Raw genomic sequence first — 20,385 nt, forward strand, 5'->3', positions numbered from 1 at the left:
CGGTAACTTGACATGTCATTTTTATAATTTGGCAGAAGGGACTTAAATGATCCATTCTGCTTTTAAGAATGAACTAAATATGTCACTTTATAAATAATAGTTAATTCTGTGTGGATAGAACTGAATTTTCAAATCATTTTACAGAATGCACCATCACAAATTGTGACAATTGATCATATCACTAGATTGGATGATATGGAGCTCTTCTCTGTTCGGTTAGGGTTAGTAGGTCAGAGAAAGACATGGTCTTATTAGTGTGTAATAAAACTCTGGGATCAAAACAATCTGGGATGAGTTGCATTACACATTCTGCATTTTTAGCACAGAAAAGTTTGAGCACGTAACCAAATGTCGCTCGGCCTGCTTTCACGAACTCGTCCTGGAAAAAAAAAGGATGTGTGCACCACTGACCAGAGAGGATTATTCCCAGTGAACTGACTGGATGTCACCTAGAAACCAGACACACCAGTTGTTCCGGACGCTTACAGCATGTAAACATTATGACAACCAACGAGAGCTGTTGCCTCAAGAGTCAAGCTTCGTCTTTGTGACACAACAGGAAATGGGACTGCATCAAAATTATAATTTGTAAATAAACAATCTCAACGTTTGATATATATTTTCTCAGAGCTTGAATAGTTAAACCTCCTCACACCGTTTTAATACCGCAGCATCATCTAGCGGCGGTTACCTGACTTGGTGTTTATTTTAAGAGGAGTAAGTACTCAGATCCTTTGTTTAATCAACTAAGCAATGCAGACGGATTTTCTAGTTTTATATTAGAATCTGTAAGCTAAAGCTGTGGAGTGAAAAGAACAATGAATCTCTGAAGGAGAAAAATGGAAACACATAAAGTGAAGTATCCTTAAATGTGTGGCGTCCTGGTGGTTGAGGATTAACCGAAGCAGTGAGGCGTATTCAGCGCTTTATTAAACCGTTTCACATACAAAACGTAACCCGCATAACTTATGATTCATAAATACAACTTTAGAGAAGCTGTGTAACATAAAGCAAGAGCTGAATAAACAATGTTTACAACTCAAAGAGCGTTTCACAAAATGTACATTCGTTTGGGTTTTACACTAAACACACAATCGTTCAACTAGTTTTAAGAGAACGCTTCCGTGTTACTGCTCACTAACATACTGACTTTGAATCTCTCCCCACTACAAACCAAAGTGGTGCTGTAATATGCAAGTAGAGAGTATTATACACATAATTGTTACTTCTACAGTCTACCATCAGTGGTGCACTCTGCATGACGCTGCAGTCTCTACATTTTGCATGTGCAATGCACCATATTGCATTTGAGATACAACAACCTCTAGTTTGGTGGTTTCCCGCCTTTTGGCTTGTGAAATACTTTCACTTTAAAAAGGTATCCAGTTTTGATTTAAAATAGATACACTCTCATCTTGGAACCCCTGAAACAGATCTTTGGGCTCGTGAGGGTGTGCCATGCAGTGTGGTGACCACTACACTATAGTGTTATCTCTCATGTCTAATGGCTACTTTAGGGTACTACATTGTTAACCCAATTTGGATGTACACACATTTGAGCTCAAAGTCAGTAGTTGACACAATCACTTTTACCTGAAAGCCAGTGCGTCGTCATCATCATCTATATACCCACAGACTTAAGTATAAATGTTTACGTTTGGACAGTACAACTATATCATACAATGAAGGAGTAAAAACATACAGATGCAACAGTCCCCAGTTGTAACAGACTCAGTATAGAAAGTAAGACGAAATGTGCCCGGGAGGCAAATAACCCCCGAGAGCAGAGAAGGAGAGCGTTGGCAATCAAATGGCAAGAGAAGCGGGTCCAGTCGGGACGTCCTGAACTGCAACCTTTTTACTTCCTAAGACCCGACTCATCATCTTCTCTGGATAGTGTCAACCCTGCATCGTCTTTCAGCAAAGAAAGGAAGTTGACACTTTTCGCGGACTGTAACAAGCGTCTTTTTAGCGACGCAGATTTGAACTTGATGTACTATATGTTGTACTAAATATATATATATGTATATGACACTTCAATCTAGGGAAGATACTTTACCTTCATGAGGAAGTAGGGCCTCCTCTAGCACTGCATACAAACATACAAATTATTTATATATTTAAAGTTAAAACAATTCTTCCGGCTGCTGGACAGATGTTTTCTTAGTATGACCTTTTTGTCCGCAGAGGGTCCCCGTGTGTAATGTACACAGTTACACCAGTGTGCGCCCTCCTCCCGCAGGACCTTTTATACAACTCAGCACTGCGCCTCTGGCCTCTGTGCTCCAAACACGTGAGGGTTGAACTGAGAGATGATGATGGTGATGTCGTCGCGGTACATGCGAGCCAGCTCCTCGGGCAGCGACAGCATTTTTGACAGCCTCTCGTGGTCGACCGTGCCGAATTCGTTGTTTCCCACCGCATGACGAATCAGGTGGGTCGCCGAGTTCTGATCCTCGAAAGCCGAAGATATGCGGGCCTTCCTCTCTTCGAGCAGCCCCTGCATCTGCCCCAGGGTGACCTTGTAGCCTCCGACTTTGAGGGGCTGACGCAGGTGCACCCCGGTCAAATACTCGCCGACAATACGAACCACTTCCTGTCTGTGGAGGGTCTCCCAGAGGCCATCAGAGCCGATGACCTGCAAGAACGGAGGAGAGTTGGAATCCGAAAACACACACCGGTGGTACGTCATGTCGCTCTGTCGATTGTGAAACTGGAGAAGAATCTTTCACAAACTGCAGCCTTTGTCTGTCATGCCAAACTAAAGCCCACCCAACTGGTGCGTCTGGGATGTAAATAACAGAGCAAACACCTGCATGAACAGTACATTCACTAAAGACAACAGAGCAGATCGGTCTTCCCTCACCATGAAGCGATCCTGTGGACGCAGTTTGTGGTACGTGATCTCCGGCTCGGCGGTCAGGTAGGGGGGCGTGTGGTAGTTGGGAGGGATGAACTTGGTGTGCTCGTTTTCATGGAGCTGATCCGGTCCGGACTCCAACACGCCCTTCTGCAGTTCGATACTCCACTTGAACTTCACATCCCCAAACGCCCGTAGTGGCATGAGGAGGCCGAGCAAACGGTCCTGGTAAAGAAGGTGACAGAGAGATGGTAAGAGGTTTTAATAAATGCTGGAGCAACAACAACAACAACAACCACATTGTGCCGATTAGTAGGTGCATCACCTGTCGGATCACGGTCTTTCTCTCTGACGGAGGGTGTTCAGCGCGTATCCGAGCCACCTCTTCCTCATTCTGGGCGCTGTGGTCATTAGAGAGTGTGTGAGCGCTGAACGAACCATCCTCCGCCTGCACCCCCAGCACTGCCCGAGCGTCGCCCGAGTTGGCTATAAACCTTTAGGAAGAGAAAGACGAAGAAGCAAGGCTCAGAATGTCAGTTTGGTTCAAATGTGTGCGCGTTTTCATCCTCCTTACAGGTCTGATCCATCGATGTGAGCCACACAGGCCGTCGCTCCAGAAAAGGCCACTCTCAGGACCCAGTAATGCAGGTAAGCATTTGGGTCACCAACCTGCGTGGCAGAATAACGCCGTGAGTGATTTAACAATGAATGGCTTATGTAGACAAGTCATTTGCAACATTGAACAAAACCGTTATCCAAACCAAGAGCCTATTTCACTGTGTTTGTTTGCGGAGTGAAACCTAGAATGGGGCCATAAATCAAGAGAACGTGCAAAACTAGCCTTGGGATTTTCTAAGTTTAGGACTCATTCTGAGTGCCTCACAGAAGCACTTTTTTAGGTTGAAACAGCACGCGGTCATTACCTGAGCCTCCAGGGAAATGTCACTGTCCAGCCTCTTGAAGGCATTCAGCAGCGCCTCGCGGGTTTCGGGAATATCACCCGGGCTGAAAACAGAGAAAAGGGAGCAATGTGTGTGAAACATAAGGACAGAGAAAAGAGAAAAGCAATATGGGCAAAACAACAGCCGGGTCAGTGTTGGCGTTTGCGTGTTGAACGGAGGTCCAGTTGAAAATGAAACCAGGAAATTTGGTTTGAAATGATAGGATAAGCAAAGAAATCCGACAGCACATGATACCCTTTAGAAACAGGATTCCCGGTCGTCACCTGGTGAGATCTATTAACTCCTGCCAGTAGGTCCGGAGGCTGTTGAAGTAGAGAGTCTGAGCCTCCTTGCTGAAGTAGTCGTTGGGGTGTTTGTGCCACTGCAGGATGGGACTGAGGGGCCGGCCGGCCTCCACCGCCGCCTCCAGCTCACACAGTGTGTTGTGCGGCAGCATGGACACGGCAATGTAGTAAAACAACCGCTCACTCAGCGCCTGGCAGAGAAGAGGAGAGTTGGGAAAACAGGGTATTTACAAATGACAAAAAAAAACAAAAACGAGTTCATTTAGAAGGCATAAATTGGTATGTCCCTATTTATGAACATCTGGAAAAGCTTTAATAACAAAATAGTAGAAACATCTGTGCAAAACATCAGAGGAAAATAATAGAATATATCCATTCCTCAAACAAGCCTGTTTATTATGTTTACAACTTCATGTCATCATGCTTCAGGCTCTACTAAGTATATGTATAAGCAAATATATTGAACGCAGACAAATTCAACAAATTTTACCCAAGAAAAGTCATTGCAAAAGAATAGAAAACACACGCCTTCGCGATCGGATATAAGGGCTCATCACTGGATGGGATACTACAATGAAATTTGAAGTTTTAAAAAGTATGGACCCGCTAATGAACAGTACATGCATTACTACATTAAAAGGGAAATGTGAAAAGTCAGCTTCACCTGTGCACAGGCACAGCCAGCATGGCCATCAAACACACCCAGCAGCATCCCTCGTGTCTGCAGACACGTGGCCGCACTTCGGCGGTCCTCTATAGGAGCGTTGGCCGGCAGCTGATTGCTCTCAAAACCCATCACCGACGACACATTCTTCCCATCAAACTCAGGCACCTGGAACAACAACATTTAAATAAGGGTGAGATGGAAACTGAAATGCAGAGACAGCCAGAAGGGTTTTCCGTTTGCATGAACGACCCCACAAACCTTGAAGCTGTACTCGTTGGCCTTCAGAATGGAGTTGACCTGCGGGGGGGTGAGGATGTAGCTGCCGAGCACTGTGGTTGTCCGGTAGCTTCGGGAGTGCTGGTGGCCCTGCCACATACGGGACGGCCGTCCTGAACGGGGTCGGTGAGCGGCGGGTCCTGACTGGGCCTGGTGTTGTTGGCATGGTAACAGGCTGGAGGCTAAGACCTTCGCACGGGGGAAACCCCTGAGCAGCTGAGATGTCACAGGCATGGCTGAAGGGCTACCAGGTCCACGCACAACCCTATTGAAGGCAAACATAGAGAGCTCATAAAGCCACAGCTGAATGTATTTCTTTTAAAGAGGCATCAGTGTACAGACAACAGTCTCCTCGCACTAGTTAGCAAACATTGTGTTCCTTGATAAGAGCGTATTTGTTTACAGTCCAATCTTTGGCAATAGCCCTTTTTAGGAATATATAAATAAAAAAATGAGACTGTTGATTGTACTGGAGAACTTGATGCTTCCATCACTTTTCTCCACTCCCTGGTTTGGTTAACATCGGACAAAAGCTAAATCTCATGTGGTGAAATACAGCCATCCAACTGGACATTTAAGAGTCAGGAAAAAAAGGTAAACTGTATTAAATCTTTGTAAATAAACAGTGGCAGCAATGGAAAAAGTATTTGGACAATTTAGGCCGTTGGTAGCCCGTACCGGAGATTTCATTTATGCACTCAGTTACCCTGGTTGTTAGCTTCATTGAAATGAATGTTTTCTACCACAACAGATCCTTCATCCATCTAGGTCGGTATGGTCAGTTTTAGCAGAATATAACGTTCATTGACGTGTTGTTGGATAGTATCGCCTTATGCAGACAGATGTTTCTATTATTTTGTACACTTTATTTGCTAAATATAGTTTAACAACCCCACAAACGTCATCCTGCTAAATGACCACGCAGTTGAATCAACACCTCTTGTGTAGTTTCATAACGACCTTCACAGGAGTTGGATTATTAACGCGGTTAGTTAGAGCCACGTTTACTGAATAAACTGATTTCTGAAAAGGGAACCAAAGCGCATCAAGCTGAATTTCTCGGATTTATGTTCTACTTGCACGCTCAGCACAATCAAACATCCTGCACCTGTGGTACCATCAAGACACATACACATTGATATATATATATATATATATATATATACATATATATATCAATTAGAGCTTTTCTGCAGCAGCTGACTTTTTATCGTGAAGTTTCCGCATAGTTCACTTTTTTCTATCCGGAGGCCTCATTAAAATGAGTAACGTTGCTCGGACACGTCCCGGAGACTTGGGTTGCAGCGCTTCTCTCTTCTCCAACTTTAGATCAGCTTGGCTATAAATAGCTTCGGAACAACCTCAGCCCTGACATTTGGGTATTGAGCAATCCTCTGCCATCATCATGACCTACTGAACTCGTTCCAGACGATGATATCTGATCCCATGTGGCGGACATGTGCCGCTATAGATCGCTTACTTGTGTCAGTCTGCGGAGGGAGAAACATGCAACGGCGCAAACATCGGCTGCAAAGTGTTAGTGACCCCGGTATGTTGCCGTTGGTGAGCGGGGGAGACGCGCGGTGTCGCCCGCAGAGAGACCCGGGAGGGCCCCGTGCCAGCTGTGAGCTCTGCAGGAAAAAAAGTTGACATCACTAACTTAACGTTAGCTTCCCAGAGCTAACTAGGAGCAAAGCAAGTATTTCATAAGAAAGCATCCGAGCTTTGGTCTGAACTTTCCTTTCAAAACACCAGAGGCTCTGACACGTTGTTTAGTACACGGTAATGCGAACGTTGGCTTTCCGATGGATCCGGGGAGCGTCGGTCATCCAGGGACAGTAGCCACACAGCTACATGCTAATGGAAGCTAATGTTGTCTGGGTTACACCCACCCGGCTACCGTCAACCTGGATAATGCCTGCTTCGGTAAAACGGGAAAGGCCCAGCCGAAAAGCTACGCCGGCGTAGATTAGATGTCAAAATGCCAGACTCACCTTAACAGATGGACGTGAAGAAGTTATTGAAGTTCATGACTTTAACACCGACCTGGTGTTCTGTAACAGTCTGGAGCGCAGCGGTGCTGCTAAGTGAACGCTGATTGGTTTAGCTCCGTCCGCCACAGTGACGTCATGTGGGACCCCTCAAAAACAAAAACAATGTAGTCTGTAGTCTTTTTGTGTTAACGATTAGACCATTTCAATTAAAAATGTATAATATTCCGTTTCTGACAACAACAAATAACCAATTTAATGTCTAATAGGTGAGTTTTTAATACCCCAAAAGCAGTTTAATATTATTGTTACTATAACATCTTTGCATTCTGTGAAATTGAGAGCATCAGGTTTAATCTTATCTATGAGATCATAGAGCAATATTCGTCATATAATGCCTCACCTAATAACAAGATGACAGCTAAAACATTGCACTTGGAGCACTGTACCGTAGCATTGTTTGAACAGCGATAAAAGCCTTAAAGCATATTTCTATATAATGACTAAACTGTGCAAACAAACTACAAAATAGGTAACGCAGACCTGGCTGCAAACTACACATCAAGGGAGAAGCCTTTGATGTGTAGTTAGGGAAATAACTAAATAAGCAAACAAGAGGCATTCTGTGTTTTTGACATTTTGGTGCTTTTCAGATGTAAAGGCAGAGAAAGACAATGGCTTCTTCTGTGTGTTCTTGGTAAAAACTCTCCTCTTTCAAGCTATATGCAACTCTATGTCGCAGTATCAATAATTGTATAAAAAACAAAACATGTCTGTCTAGCTAATTAATAAAACATGAATAAAACATGTAGAAATACTTTTATGAAGAAAATCATACATTTTTTTTCAGAATTTTCAGATTTTCATTACATCTGCAATTAAAGTGACTTCAAAACAAAACTCTAAACAAGACTTCATACCAAAACATTTTAATCCATAAAAACATTGACATTTTTACAAAATGTAATTTACAAAACCATGTACACAGTAGCAAAAATACTGTACACAAAATGAAAAGAACAAAAAAAGAGCTGCACAAGCTGTAAACATCTTTGATAGAAATGCGATTAAATAACACCAACACTACAATTACCTAGCAGGAAATTCTATATCAGAAATCTCTCATCCACCAGAGTCTTGCTGACAAGGTTCTTCCTTCCCAGAGCGTTACGGATCAAGCGAAATATCTGTGAAAAATTAGACGGTGTTTGATACATGTTCATTTTAGCACAAGAAAGGCTTCACAGGATATATACATCAAGCACTGACCATTTGCTGTACGCATGTAAGCACAGCGGCAAGAACAAAGCTCTGAGATCCGAGGTCGACGACACAGAAGAACAAAGTGTCAAAGATCAGCAGCGTGGCCTCATTTCCATAAAACAGGACATCACTGAAAGAGTGGGCCTCATCTGCAGGGGTGAAAGCAATTATACATCATATAAATAATAATAAATAAACATAAATGTAAAGCTTGCTTGGGCCAAGAAGTCATTACCATTATAAAAGATGCTTTTTTCACTGGGTTCAAGGAACTCCATCCCTATGACCCTCTCAAACATCAGCTTGTCCTTCACGATATAGTCCATTTCATGGTGCGCCTGAGGTAAATGGGGCAACATTAGAGACAGAAAAAGACTCAGATCAATGGAAAGAACACATATACTTTACTATCTAACAAATAAATGCATTTACAATCAAAATCTGCTGGGTTAAATTTGCTTTTGTGTGTGTCTAAATATGAAAATGTGTACAAACATGGTCTATTATGGATCCCAGGAAGTGGTTCATGGTCTGGTAGCCTCTGGCTCTCTGCTCAAACTGTTTAGCCGAGCTTGCGTCAATCAGCCGGGATGGTCCGTTTCTCTGAAGCAACCATTTACATTGAAAATAGGGAGTCAATGTTTTGCTTGGATTAACATTGTTAAAGCCCAATCAATAACACAACAAAGACAGCACAGACCCTTCCGATCTGCTCCCGTATCCTGTCATAGTGCAACCGCAGGCGGTCGTTGAGGGACACCTGAAAGGTCTGGATCTCTGTGTTTGGAAGTAGACCTCTCTGACCACACAGGGACTCCTTGGATTAAAAACATAGATAAATAAAATTGTATATGTTGAGTTGCTAATAGAATATTGTGGCAACCCACGGGCGCAGCACTCTGGACAGCGCCTCAAGAGAGCAGCACAAAGGGCAGGGGCACCAACGATCAAGAGGTCAGGTGACCAAAAGGGGAAACACCCCGCCCCCTCAGGAGACAACGAGCGGCCCAGGTGCAGCTCATAAGGCTGATGAAGGTTGGCCACACTATAAAAGACCAACCATTCCAACAGCCCAGCAGACAAGACGTGAGTAGAGGCTGGTTTCATGCCTGAGTTTGTTTGCAAGAGTGTTGAAGCCCGTTTTCTGTGCTTCCTGCAGGAAGGAGACTGAAGGCCGAACGAACCTGCTGAACTGCACCCTCAAAAGAGGAAGAACTTAAGTTTACATTTTTTGTTACTTTGTACGTTATAATAAATCGTACCCTTTTCTTGTGCAACTAGACGTGCTTCTGAGTCCGGTGATTCCACCCACACCCGTTGGTTGCCAAAATATATATAACGTTGAATCGGCAGTGGCATGAATCTTCTACAATTGTTAACACGACATGTAGTCTGTTGGTGTAACCCACCGATTCTCTGTTCAGGTTGTTGTTCATTTCCTCCATGTTTGTGTCTGCATGCCCGTGGACTGAACGTCCGTGAATGTAGTAGCCAAAACAACGGTGAGATAACAGCAGCACAGAAACCTTTACATAAACATGGAGAAAGTACACCGATATGAAACGACAGTACAACATGTTTAAAACGTAGGCCAATATGAACATTGATACTTACGTTACTGATTGAGCAGAGATCAACAAACTGACGGATTTTGTCCTCCACAAAGTGCTCATAAAACACAGTGAAGAAAATCCCCTGTAGCGACAAGGGATAATCTTTTAAATAAGCTCTCCACATTTGTATTTGTATTCAGCTAATTTCTTAAGAAAGACAGGAAGAGGTGAGAGATGAACAAACGGTCGTGACCAAAGGATGCGATGAGAGGGGATGATACCTGCAAAAGTCCAATGCCGAGCCACAGCGCGGCGGCCAGACCGTAGCGCAGAATCAGGCTGTATGAGGGCGTATATGCATCTGGGGAGCGCTGTAAATCAGCCATGGGGTCCCTCAAGGCCAAGTTAGAGAAACCCAGCACCTGAACAACACGGACATTTTGTCATCAATGAGGAAAAGGGCCATAACAGAAGCTGTAAAATAAAAGTGGGTTGTTCTAGGATGTACTTCGAGGAAAAAGAGGACAGCCATGGTCTGAAAAGTTGGGCTGATCTTGCGGATGGTCTGGAGCTCGTTCCATTCATTGGCCACAAAGTAGGTTCTCCAGATGCTGACGGGAGAGGGGTCACGTTTCAGCTCACCAGCAGCTGAAACCGCAGCGAATGTGATGAATATAGGATAAAAAAACCTGAATGTTTTCTTCTCATGAAGACTGCAAAACACAAGCTCCAGTTCTATTTGTACCTTGCACAGTTCTGCTGGTTTTGCTTCGTGGCCTCTCCCAGTCTATAAAGAACACATCAACTGACACCTGAAGGATCAACTTGTGCAGGAACTGGATAGCCTGGATAAGAAATACACATAGAATTCCATTTTAATATTTCTAATAGAAGCACCATAGGTTTAAAAAACAATACTGCTCATTTTTATATCTGTGTGTCTAACCTTGAGAGCAAAGGCGCAAGCAACATACGTCACAAACTGCTCCTCCTGAGCAGGTATTGGTAACAGCACAGACACAAACTGTTGAGCCTAAACAGATGCATACACAAATTAATCACAGAAAGCAGCCATTTATATCACAACCAATTGTATGCATTGAAAAAAAACATGCGGAAGAAGAATGTAGAGGAGGAAAGCGACTTGCCTTTAAAGTCTTAAGAGCGCAAAGAGGGAAAAAAAAGAGTTAAGAGAAAAGTCTGAGATAAGAAAAACGCCATTTGTGTTTGGAAAATAATACGTTTGAATAAAAAAGGGCTCAAAAGGAAAACGTTACAGACATGAGGTACTGATTGAAATATTACATACAAGAAATTAGACCGACCTTGTAAAAGATAAGCCAGTAAAGTCCCGTTCCCACAGTGACGGCAAAGAAAACATTGGCCAGGTCTCCGGCATAAAACAACAAAAACTTCAGCATAGTCTGAGGCAGAGAAGGAGGGGAAGACTTTGTTAGAAAATTCTCACTCGACACCAGTCAAACTCATCAAAACAGGATATTTAATGTTTGCAAACGGGAGACAGAGTTGACACACATACAAGTCATGCGTCAAGGCTTCTCAAAGGGTTTCATCTTTGGAGCAGGAATATATAGTTGTTAGATGAACATGCTAAAACAAGGAGGGTGGGGGGGGGTCTGTGGGAAAAACCCAAGTGTTGGTTGTCGACCTCGGATGTAGACGATCATCTTTGGCACCACAAGATTATAAACATTGATGCACAAACATCTTGATTGTCAGATGACCCAGAACACCGTGTGCCTCTATGTGAAAGAGCACAGACTCTCTGTCGCACTACAGTAGAAAATTATTGCAGTCTTTCCAACAGACTTGGATTACCGTCAAACTTTACACCGCTATAAGCATTGAATGCATGATGTGTGAGAGATGAAATACCTCCAAATCAATGAGCGGGGAGGCAATCCTCCTCTTCCAGCTGACAGTTTTCAGCAGAGAGTACAGGAGGGCCACACCGCCCATCACCCCGAGAGCAGTCTGTGAACACACACATATCAGCGGCCCGGCTGACACTGTATGACGGTGAACCAGGATTAGCATCAGTCGCTCACAGGAACAAAGTCTTGTACGGCTACTCACATCTGTTTTTATGCGAGCCTCATTCTGATCCATCTCATACTCCACGGCAAACGTGGTCTTGAAACAGATAAATGAATTCAGAGCATTAACAAACCGAAAGCTTGTTAGATATAAACAAAGATAAGAACTCTTTTTAACAAAAGCCTACTAAAGTCTTACTTCTATTTAGTTTTTGAGATGGAAAACATGTGTGCGCCAACTTACAGACACAGTTTGTGTATTGATATCCGTGATGGCAACGTCTCTGTAGGTCACAGTCATTAGGGGAGGATATACCTGTCCTTCTTGGGTACGTGGAACCAGCCGGAACCTACCAAACGCATATTCGATTTAAAACATCACAATGTCTGAACTTTTGTTCCCTCTTTTTTTATCATAGTGGTGTGCACGTCTGAAACGCACCTTATTTTGACACTACTCGCTACACGGATGACTTTGGGAAGTGAACTGATGCTCTTCTCTCTTCCACTCAGTGTGTCGACAACAAACATACGTCGAGAAAGGTACCAGTTCTTCATGCTCTCTGCACAAGGACAAAGGTTAAATTAAAGAAAATATGAAAACACACACACACAAGAATGGAAATCTCACCTTGGTTGATGAACTGCCCGTTGTATTGCTGGTTATAGACCAGTGTAGGAAGGGGGAGAAGTTTTCTGTTCTCTCCTCCACCAAGATCCATAAACACATCATAGAACAATGGCTCGGGATGAGAACCCAACAGCTCTGCTACGGAGAGATCACACTACACACACACACACACACACAACATAGGAGTTTATACTACAAATTGGCATTGCAAAAGAGTTTGTCAACAATCCCTGAGTGAAATGACAGAAGAAACACTCACACTTTCTTGGTAAGCGGTTCCAAAATTGAAGGCTGCTGCCTGTTTGCTGGTTTCCGGACAAAGCTAAAATAGCAGAAGAGACGTGGAGTATTAGTTAGCTCCTATATTTTTAATACTTGGCATGAACCATATGAAAATAATTTACAGTAACAACTGATTACTTTGTGTTAACATGCACAAGAGTGGAGGCGTAGGCAAGAATTGACTATCTATCAGGGAAAATGAAGCCATGTCTGACATTTAATAAAAAGGTAGAAGGCTTTTGTTGTGTTGCGTCATCGGACATCTTACCTGAAGATTATCACCTCCTACTTTTTCCCATCTGAGGAACTCTCCTCCGATATTATAGACAGCAGCAAGTAATTTAATGTCAGTGTTCTGTCAGACAAACAGCATTAGTTGATTTCCAATAATACAAATGCTCCTGTCACATTTTAGGTTTGCTGCACATTTTGTAGAATCATGAAACAATCATTTTATGTGATAACTGGAGATTACTGCTTACCTTGTTTCTTCCTCTGAAACTAAAACTAATGGGAACAGGATTGGTCTGAAGCACACGACTGGCCAGTCCAGGTTGGTCCCCGTAGTAAAGCCATGGAAGATTAGCTCTCCTGGAGACAAAGTAACCCAATTACAGTTTAGGGGAGTGACAATTTGCTAATTTCATTCGTAATTTTCTATCGTCTGTCCGAAAAGTAGGACTGTAACTCGCATTCAGTATATACAGTTTTTTTTATTCCCACAGTATATACATATATGCCATGATAGCATTGATTACCAGTAGGAAATATCTTGGGTTGAGCTCAAAGCAGCTCTAGATCTGAAGATGGTGTTAAAGAGGCCGCAGGCGTCGGTGGAGACGCCACTGAAGGAGTGCATGTTCATCACACACATGTTGCCGAGAGCCTGGCATGCAGTCAGGTTGGAGAAGACCTGTAACCACACAAGTTGTTTATACACAGTAGCTGAAACACACACACAATTAAATAAAAACCCTGTCCTCCTTAGACCAAACTGCCTTTCTGAGCTCTTTTCAAAACACATTTTGCACACTTACATTACATGAGCATGTTTATTAGATGGATTTTTCCCATCATTTAGGATTTATATTTTGATCATTATGTGTTTAGGATTTCTCATTAACGCAGATATCACAAAATCAAATTATGATAATAAATCCACCACAAAGGCTAATAAAATCATCATGAAATGGCTTACTGCGTTTCTTAAATCTTGAAAAAGTTATTTTACAACATGAAAGATGGGATAGGGGATAGAATTACAAGGCAGGCTGCCGACGAGGAGTAGAGGTTTTTGAAGAACCAGGCAGACTGGACACTGATCTGCTGCAAGGGCAAAAGAGCAGAAAATACAAATCAGAAAACATCACAGCAAACCAAAGAGAGAGCGATAATGGAAAAATAAGACTCACCAACTGATCATAGTTGACACTCGGATTCACATTGGTGGAGAGGCTGCCTGGAGGAAGGCATAATCCTCCTGCCTGGAAAGACACATGACAACCATAAACGATTCATGTATCCTAAGAGTCTGGAACTGAATAGTGTGTATGGAGGAAAGTATGACGTTCAGCAGAACTCACCAGGACATTAGGAGAGCTACACACACAGGAGGTTTTAACAAAGGAAGCCTGACATCTCTCACACCTGAAAGACAATTTTGGAGACATTCAATTGAAGTCTCATTGTACATTAACATGTATCATTGAAAGCAGAATGAACAGGGAATCCCTGTCAATAAATACCAAATACCTGTTGGAGTAGGTAATAAAATCCGTCATGCGCTCTCTAAGTTGTTAGCTGGTAATGACTATACGAGACATTCTATTCGCCGATAAGTGTTTTGCTATGTCTCAACATAGACTGAGACAAGATAACATAAACCTTTGGCTCAAATTAATAACATCCTAAATGGGATTTTCCATTCTTTAAAAAAAAAAAGATATGACCTCAGAAGCCATGGTCAATCAATCAAGTGTGAATCTGTATCAAACAGCTGAACTTATCAGTGCTTTCATAGTTTCATATCGATACGTACCTATCTCCACTGATGTTTGGTACAGACAAACCAGGGGAGTTTTCATTACACATTTCACACCTGGCCACATCCAAAAGGTTTCCATTGACATCTCTCTCCACTGAAAAACAGACAATATTACATAATATACAGCCATTTATCCAACAAATAAATGATAGATTATGCTATTGCATTCAATTATTAGCAAGCAAATCCAACATTAAATACAGTTCAGAAACAATCACAATCAAGAAAAGAGTCCTTTAATTGGTGACTCACCAAGGACATTGCCTGGTGGGCACTGGCACTTCCCCGTATCATTGACACTGCTTGGACAGCGAATACACCCAAACCCATCTTTAGTTACTGCCTGTAATGAGAGACAACTTGTCAAATCCTTACTACAAACGGCCTAAGAAGCGTATGGAGTTGGAGATGCAGTATAACAGTATAATGTGCAAAAAAACGGCAGATAAAGACAGTAAAGGTGAATTGCACGTACAGGTCTATCAGCAGGACATTGCTGACATGCAATGGATGCCTTGTCAGAGCTGAGAGTTTGGTACCCTGTCTTGCAAATGCAGGATAGTCCTGCAGAAAAGCCGGTGAAAAGTTAAAAGGATGCACAGTGCTGAGTTCAGAGATATTAGTTACATCATAGTTTTTGTGAAATTGTGTTTCCTGTTTAAGTTTAAAGTTTTCTCCTCATCAATCATTGTATCTAACTTTATTTCCAACCCTTATTTATTTCTCGCTTCTGTATTAGCTGTCTGTAAAAACAGAATAGCCAGAAACGCAAGCTGGCTTCTTATACTGTAAAATACAACTGCATGCAACCGATACGCATGTATATGCATGTTTGGCATATTGAATATTATATTCGATGCATTGCAACTTTATTGGCATCCCAAACAGTCCGGCCGTGTAAATAACGGCCTGTCTGTCCCACCCTCATTAGTTCCACCTCCAGTTCGTTGGCCCCGGTTATCTTCCTCCTTTCTCTGTGTATTCTTGTCTTTGTTGTAACATGGAGGGTTTTTTTTACCTGAAATGTGTCCCCGCCTGCTTTAATAACTCCCAGCTTATACACTATATACTTGTCTTTGAGTCTACATTTAGGTCATTCCCGCCATCGCTGCTTCTTCAGCTAAGACGTCAATCAACAAATCCTAGATGTGTGTTTCTTCTTAACAGTAGTAATTAATGGTAACGTGTGTGGCTCTCTCTAAATTGTTACTTTGAATAATTATACTGTTTGATAAGTATAAATCATAACATATGAAGCGGATGGGTTGGTAGAACCCAGTTAATTAGTTTAAATATCAGTTTGACTGTATGAGGCTCATAAACAAACATCAATTAGGGCAAAATGATTTACATTACATATGGTAAGGATTAACAGTACAATATTAGTGTCAATATTAGTTACTAATTTCCCAGATTTGTCTTTGTGAGCAGCTATTGACTTTACGCTGTATTAATCTTAAACAGAATACTGCAGAGTCAGATTTTTGTAAATGTTCTCTTCACAGTTTACTTAACAGTCGTTGTGAACAGATTTTAAAGATCTTAGTTAGCTAACGCTAACTAGCGATCCGGACCTAGCTAACGGCTATCCAGCGCACTGGGCTTTCTTTGCTTGTGCGGGGCAGTGAGGTGATTAACCTCAATGTTAAAATATATTCATTTTAAATTAAGAGTGTCCACACGTGTTTATGCCCTATCATCGTCCGTATATCGTTAGTTATTGTGATGCGCGGCGGAGATGGTAGCAGACCTGCTGTACTCCGTCGCTGATTTGGACCGCACGTCACACACGAAAGACTCGAGATATCGAAAAATTCTTCATCCCTGCAGTCTGAAGGAGATTTGAAAGGAATTGTGTACTGCTGGCAATTAAGTAAATCCATGTAAATTAACAGAAATATTGTTAGAGGCACTTTGTATCTGTTAACATCAGCCAGTGGCGTCCTCGTCGCCATGGTAAACAACGGTCCACCTTTTTTTTTTACCCACAATTCCACTCATCAAGCGTGATGACGTCACGACCAAATAAAGCTCCGCTGTTGGCCAATTTTTTAAAAACTTTTAAGTATACACATTAGAACTCTGAAGCAAGGAAACGTGATGTTTATGAGTTTCTATTAAATTAAAGAATAATCATATTTATTGAGAAAAGACCTTTTCTGTAAATTAGTCATTTGTGTAACCTGCCTCATTCGGCCTGGTTTTTAAATGAATGCGTATTAAACCTCAAAGCATTTTCAAGATGCAAAGGAATCTTATTTATGTTCTGCATAAATCTGCATAAGTATACTCTCATATAGATCCAAAACAACACAGGTTGTTTTAATCCGACAGGACGCAAGGTTTGTTAAATCACCTTCTAGAGGCCCCACTAGAAATTTGCCTATTTTTAAAATTATTTTAGCAGTTTTACACAGGATGGGGGAGTCACCTTTTGGCAGGAAACAGCAGAGCCTTCTTCACTTCCTTTTGATTGAAAGTCTCTCGAAGCAGAGAGAGAGAACCATGTAAGTATGAAGTAATTATTCATCATTTTAAAATTGATCTATTTGAGCTAAATCATCTGAAAGGAAATAAAGCAGATGACAATTTGAGACTCATTAGAACGCCGGTTGAATTGTGTGTGTGGAAGAAAGAAAGCGTACCTCTCCTGGCACCTTTCAAACAGCCCGATTAGAGGGATCTATAATCTTGACTGATATTTTTGCATTATCCGATGAAGGCCTCTCATTATGTATATGCAGTCGTCAGAGGAAGCAGAGTAGACGTCAGAGGCAACCAGGAGGTGGGGGGAAAGCCATCATTGGAGATTCAAACGGTTTATTTGATATAGTCCTGTGTCCAGGCTTATTACCGGGAAACAAAAAGGAAATGGCATTTTTCTTAAACTGAAAATGTGTGTGATGGAGTTCTAGTGGTTTTAATACATTAGGATGAGAAGCAGCTTGGTAAAATGTGAAAATAATATAGCTGCTTTCACATACTTAAGAACCGAGTTCATGTGGACTACTAACGCAGTGCTGATAACTACATGGGTCCTCATTAAATATAGTTTAATTTCCCACGTACCTAGAAACGGAATTCATTTGAAGAGCCGGTCATGCTTGTAGTTCTCACTCCGGGCCAGTAGGTGGCGGTAATGTGCGTCCAACGCATTACCGACGCGGTAAAAGAACAAGAGGAAATCAAGGGAAACACCGTGGAAAGAGCGCTCATTCCGCTGCTCGGAAAACGATGCGACTTCCACACGAAAACGTCTGTAAACTTCGCTTTTAGCATGTAGTCACGTGGAGCCTTTTACATGACAACGCCGACAATAGCGCGCGTCTGTGGTGAGTATTTGCGCATGTTCCACAGAGAGTGTAAACACAGATTTTCGCTCGCTTCCTGTGCTGCTGTTTGCCACACGTGTGTTTTTCGCGCTTTTCTCCCCCGCGGTGACGCCTCCCCCACAAGTTGCTTTTCCAGTTTTCTCCATTGGGTTTTACTTTTCAGACACCACGTCGCCTGGTGTGGAGAAATGACCATAATCCTGCGGTTGGAAGGCCTCGACGCGAAGGCAGGTACTGAAGATATACGGACGTTCTTTGCAGGCCTTCACATCCCTGACGGTGGTGTGTACATAGTAGGAGGAAGTCTCAGCGAGGCCTTTATCGCATTCACCGTTTACAGAGATGCCCAGCTTGCAATGCGCTACACGGAGAAATTCCTCAAAGGCTCTAAAGTGACTCTACACATAAGCAGCATGGCAGAGCTGGAGCAAAGGCTAAAGTCATCGTTGAAGAGGAAGAAACCCTCCCCCGTGCAGCCCGCTGTGAAGAGCCCTCCGTTGACTACAGATGCAAATGTGCTACCCTTGAATGCACATCCTCTTCAACCAACCGCCAATTCGCTGCTTCCTCTCAATCTAGATATTGCAAATCTACCACTCTTGAAAGCGCACTCAATCGACTCCAACACGGCCTTTCTTCTTGGGATTTGCACCGCCCTTCAAGGTCTCCATTCAACCCCCGTAAGTGAAAGCAGTGCTGCAGCGCCAAGAGGAGACTTTCCCAAGGCCGACGGTACGGTCACGTGTGATGAAATGAAACAAAAGCCAACTCCGGACTCGAGTCCGGGCTACGTCAGGCTCTTCGGGCTGCCAGGCGCCACTACAAAAGACGACATCTGCCAGTTTTTCAAGGGGCTGACAGTACAGGAAGCCATCGTGAATGTAGAGTTGGGACGTAGCCACGTTTGCCTCGCTAAGTTTGCAAACGCGCAAGACGCGTGCAACGCTCTCCTCTTCAACCAACACTCACTGGGCCCCATCTGTGTGGAGGTACGCGGGGCAACTGAGAAGATGTGGACCAGCGCGATGCAAGAATGCCAAAGCGCGCTTGAGGTCGGGGGAGCGACACCGAAGCAAAGCCCTCCTGTTACCCGCAGACCAGAAACCACTTCTGCACCAGAGCTCAAGAGGAGAGCTGTCGACCAATTGCCATCTAAATCACCCAAAAAGCCAAAATCTACTCCAACTATGGAGTATGTTGTCATGGTCACCAATTTACCCGAAATTATGACAAAGACTGAGATCAAAGAATTGTTTGGATGTCCCAACATTGCTCACAAAAATGTACAACATCTGCTCGACAAGGAAGGCAACAGAACAGACATCGCTTTTCTTATTTTTAACCGTACTGAGGACTACGAGTATGCAATAAACCTCAACGGCTGCCACGTCAGCTCCAATGCCATCCAGGTCTCGTCAATCGGGAAAAAAACAATGTGGGAAATGGTTGCAAAAACTCGTCCGAGAAAACAAAATAACACCGGCTCAAAGAACGAACCAAATGGAGCGAGTGGATCAAATCTGTGGGAGGAACCAGCAGAGAAGCAGATCACTGACCCGGCCGCTAAGACATGCCTGTTGGTCAGAAACATGCCCGCAGATGTAAAGAAACGCCATATTCAAAGACTTTTTGGAGACTACAAAGTGAGGGAGGAGAATATCATCTCACTACGTGACAGAGATGGCAACAGTATTGGTGAGGCTGTGGTTCAATTTCAATCTCAGAAGTTTGCTGCACTGGCCCAAAAGCTTCACGGTCAGAACTTCCTTGGGACCAAAGTGCTTCTCACTCTCATAAATGGGACTCAGGTGGAGAACATCCTGACCAGAAGTGTATCGGGAAGTTAAGTATTAATCTCAAATCCAGACCCTGGCCAAAGACTGATTAGGATTATTCCGTAATTTTATTTTTTTGTTCTTTTGAGGTGCTCTGAGCATTTCTTCACAATCCTGTTCGTTCCAGTTTGTGAACTAAAATACAAAAAATAAATGGTTTTGTCGCTCTATTAACTTTCTGGTGCTACGTGTTTATGCAGCTACATATCTGGCGTATTTAAGTAGGATAGACATGCGTTCGTGTATAAACGTGCGGGTTGGGGCTGAACGGCCTTGCGACCGCAAGGAGCAGAAAATTTTAAATCTTGACTTTGGGGGGATACCAGATATGCTTTAAAGTGTAATCTT

The 20,385-nt window shown here is 42.9% G+C and overlaps 3 protein-coding genes across 5 annotated transcripts; 1 reads left to right on the forward strand and 2 right to left on the reverse strand.

Moving 5' to 3' along the window:
* Positions 1–912: 912 nt before the first annotated feature.
* pdp1 (pyruvate dehydrogenase phosphatase catalytic subunit 1) lies at positions 913–7,236 on the reverse strand. 2 transcript variants are annotated; one of them, XM_040165874.2, is made up of 10 exons: positions 7,044–7,191; positions 6,530–6,680; positions 5,032–5,314; positions 4,771–4,938; positions 4,086–4,297; positions 3,784–3,865; positions 3,435–3,529; positions 3,186–3,354; positions 2,867–3,085; positions 913–2,638 (listed from the first exon to the last, which is right to left on the reverse strand). In XM_040165874.2, the coding sequence occupies exons 3-10, from the start codon at positions 5,281–5,283 to the stop codon at positions 2,258–2,260; spliced, it is 1,578 nt and encodes a 525-aa protein (XP_040021808.2). In that variant the 5' UTR covers positions 5,284–5,314; positions 6,530–6,680; positions 7,044–7,191; the 3' UTR covers positions 913–2,257. The 2 variants fall into 2 exon arrangements, with proteins under 2 accessions (XP_040021808.2, XP_040021807.2); XM_040165873.2 differs by lacking the exon at positions 6,530–6,680 and having other exon boundaries at positions 7,044–7,236.
* A 717-nt stretch (positions 7,237–7,953) lies between these two features.
* Positions 7,954–18,666, reverse strand: tmem67 (transmembrane protein 67). 2 transcript variants are annotated; one of them, XM_078095071.1, is made up of 30 exons: positions 17,940–18,666; positions 17,516–17,716; positions 17,302–17,336; positions 15,346–15,434; positions 15,123–15,213; positions 14,865–14,964; positions 14,410–14,473; positions 14,239–14,310; positions 14,090–14,152; positions 13,585–13,739; positions 13,309–13,417; positions 13,095–13,181; positions 12,804–12,866; positions 12,545–12,698; positions 12,356–12,476; positions 12,158–12,263; positions 11,954–12,010; positions 11,753–11,851; positions 11,182–11,280; positions 10,803–10,889; positions 10,602–10,701; positions 10,365–10,504; positions 10,138–10,278; positions 9,918–9,998; positions 9,713–9,829; positions 9,004–9,120; positions 8,799–8,906; positions 8,539–8,641; positions 8,310–8,452; positions 7,954–8,227 (listed from the first exon to the last, which is right to left on the reverse strand). In XM_078095071.1, exons 6-30 carry the CDS (start codon positions 14,915–14,917, stop codon positions 8,147–8,149), a joined length of 2,520 nt encoding a protein of 839 aa, XP_077951197.1. In that variant the 5' UTR covers positions 14,918–14,964; positions 15,123–15,213; positions 15,346–15,434; positions 17,302–17,336; positions 17,516–17,716; positions 17,940–18,666; the 3' UTR covers positions 7,954–8,146. The 2 variants fall into 2 exon arrangements, with proteins under 2 accessions (XP_077951197.1, XP_040021798.2); XM_040165864.2 differs by lacking the exons at positions 17,302–17,336; positions 17,516–17,716; positions 17,940–18,666 and adding an exon at positions 16,621–16,868.
* On the forward strand, positions 18,391–20,211 carry rbm12ba (RNA binding motif protein 12Ba). Its single transcript, XM_078095072.1, has one exon. It carries the CDS (start codon positions 18,391–18,393, stop codon positions 20,047–20,049), a length of 1,659 nt encoding a protein of 552 aa, XP_077951198.1. The 3' UTR covers positions 20,050–20,211.
* The last annotated feature ends 174 nt before the right edge of the window (positions 20,212–20,385 follow it).

This window comes from Gasterosteus aculeatus, chromosome 20 (assembly GCF_964276395.1).
Source record: "Gasterosteus aculeatus chromosome 20, fGasAcu3.hap1.1, whole genome shotgun sequence".
In the NCBI taxonomy this organism is placed as follows: Eukaryota; Metazoa; Chordata; class Actinopteri; order Perciformes; family Gasterosteidae; genus Gasterosteus; species Gasterosteus aculeatus.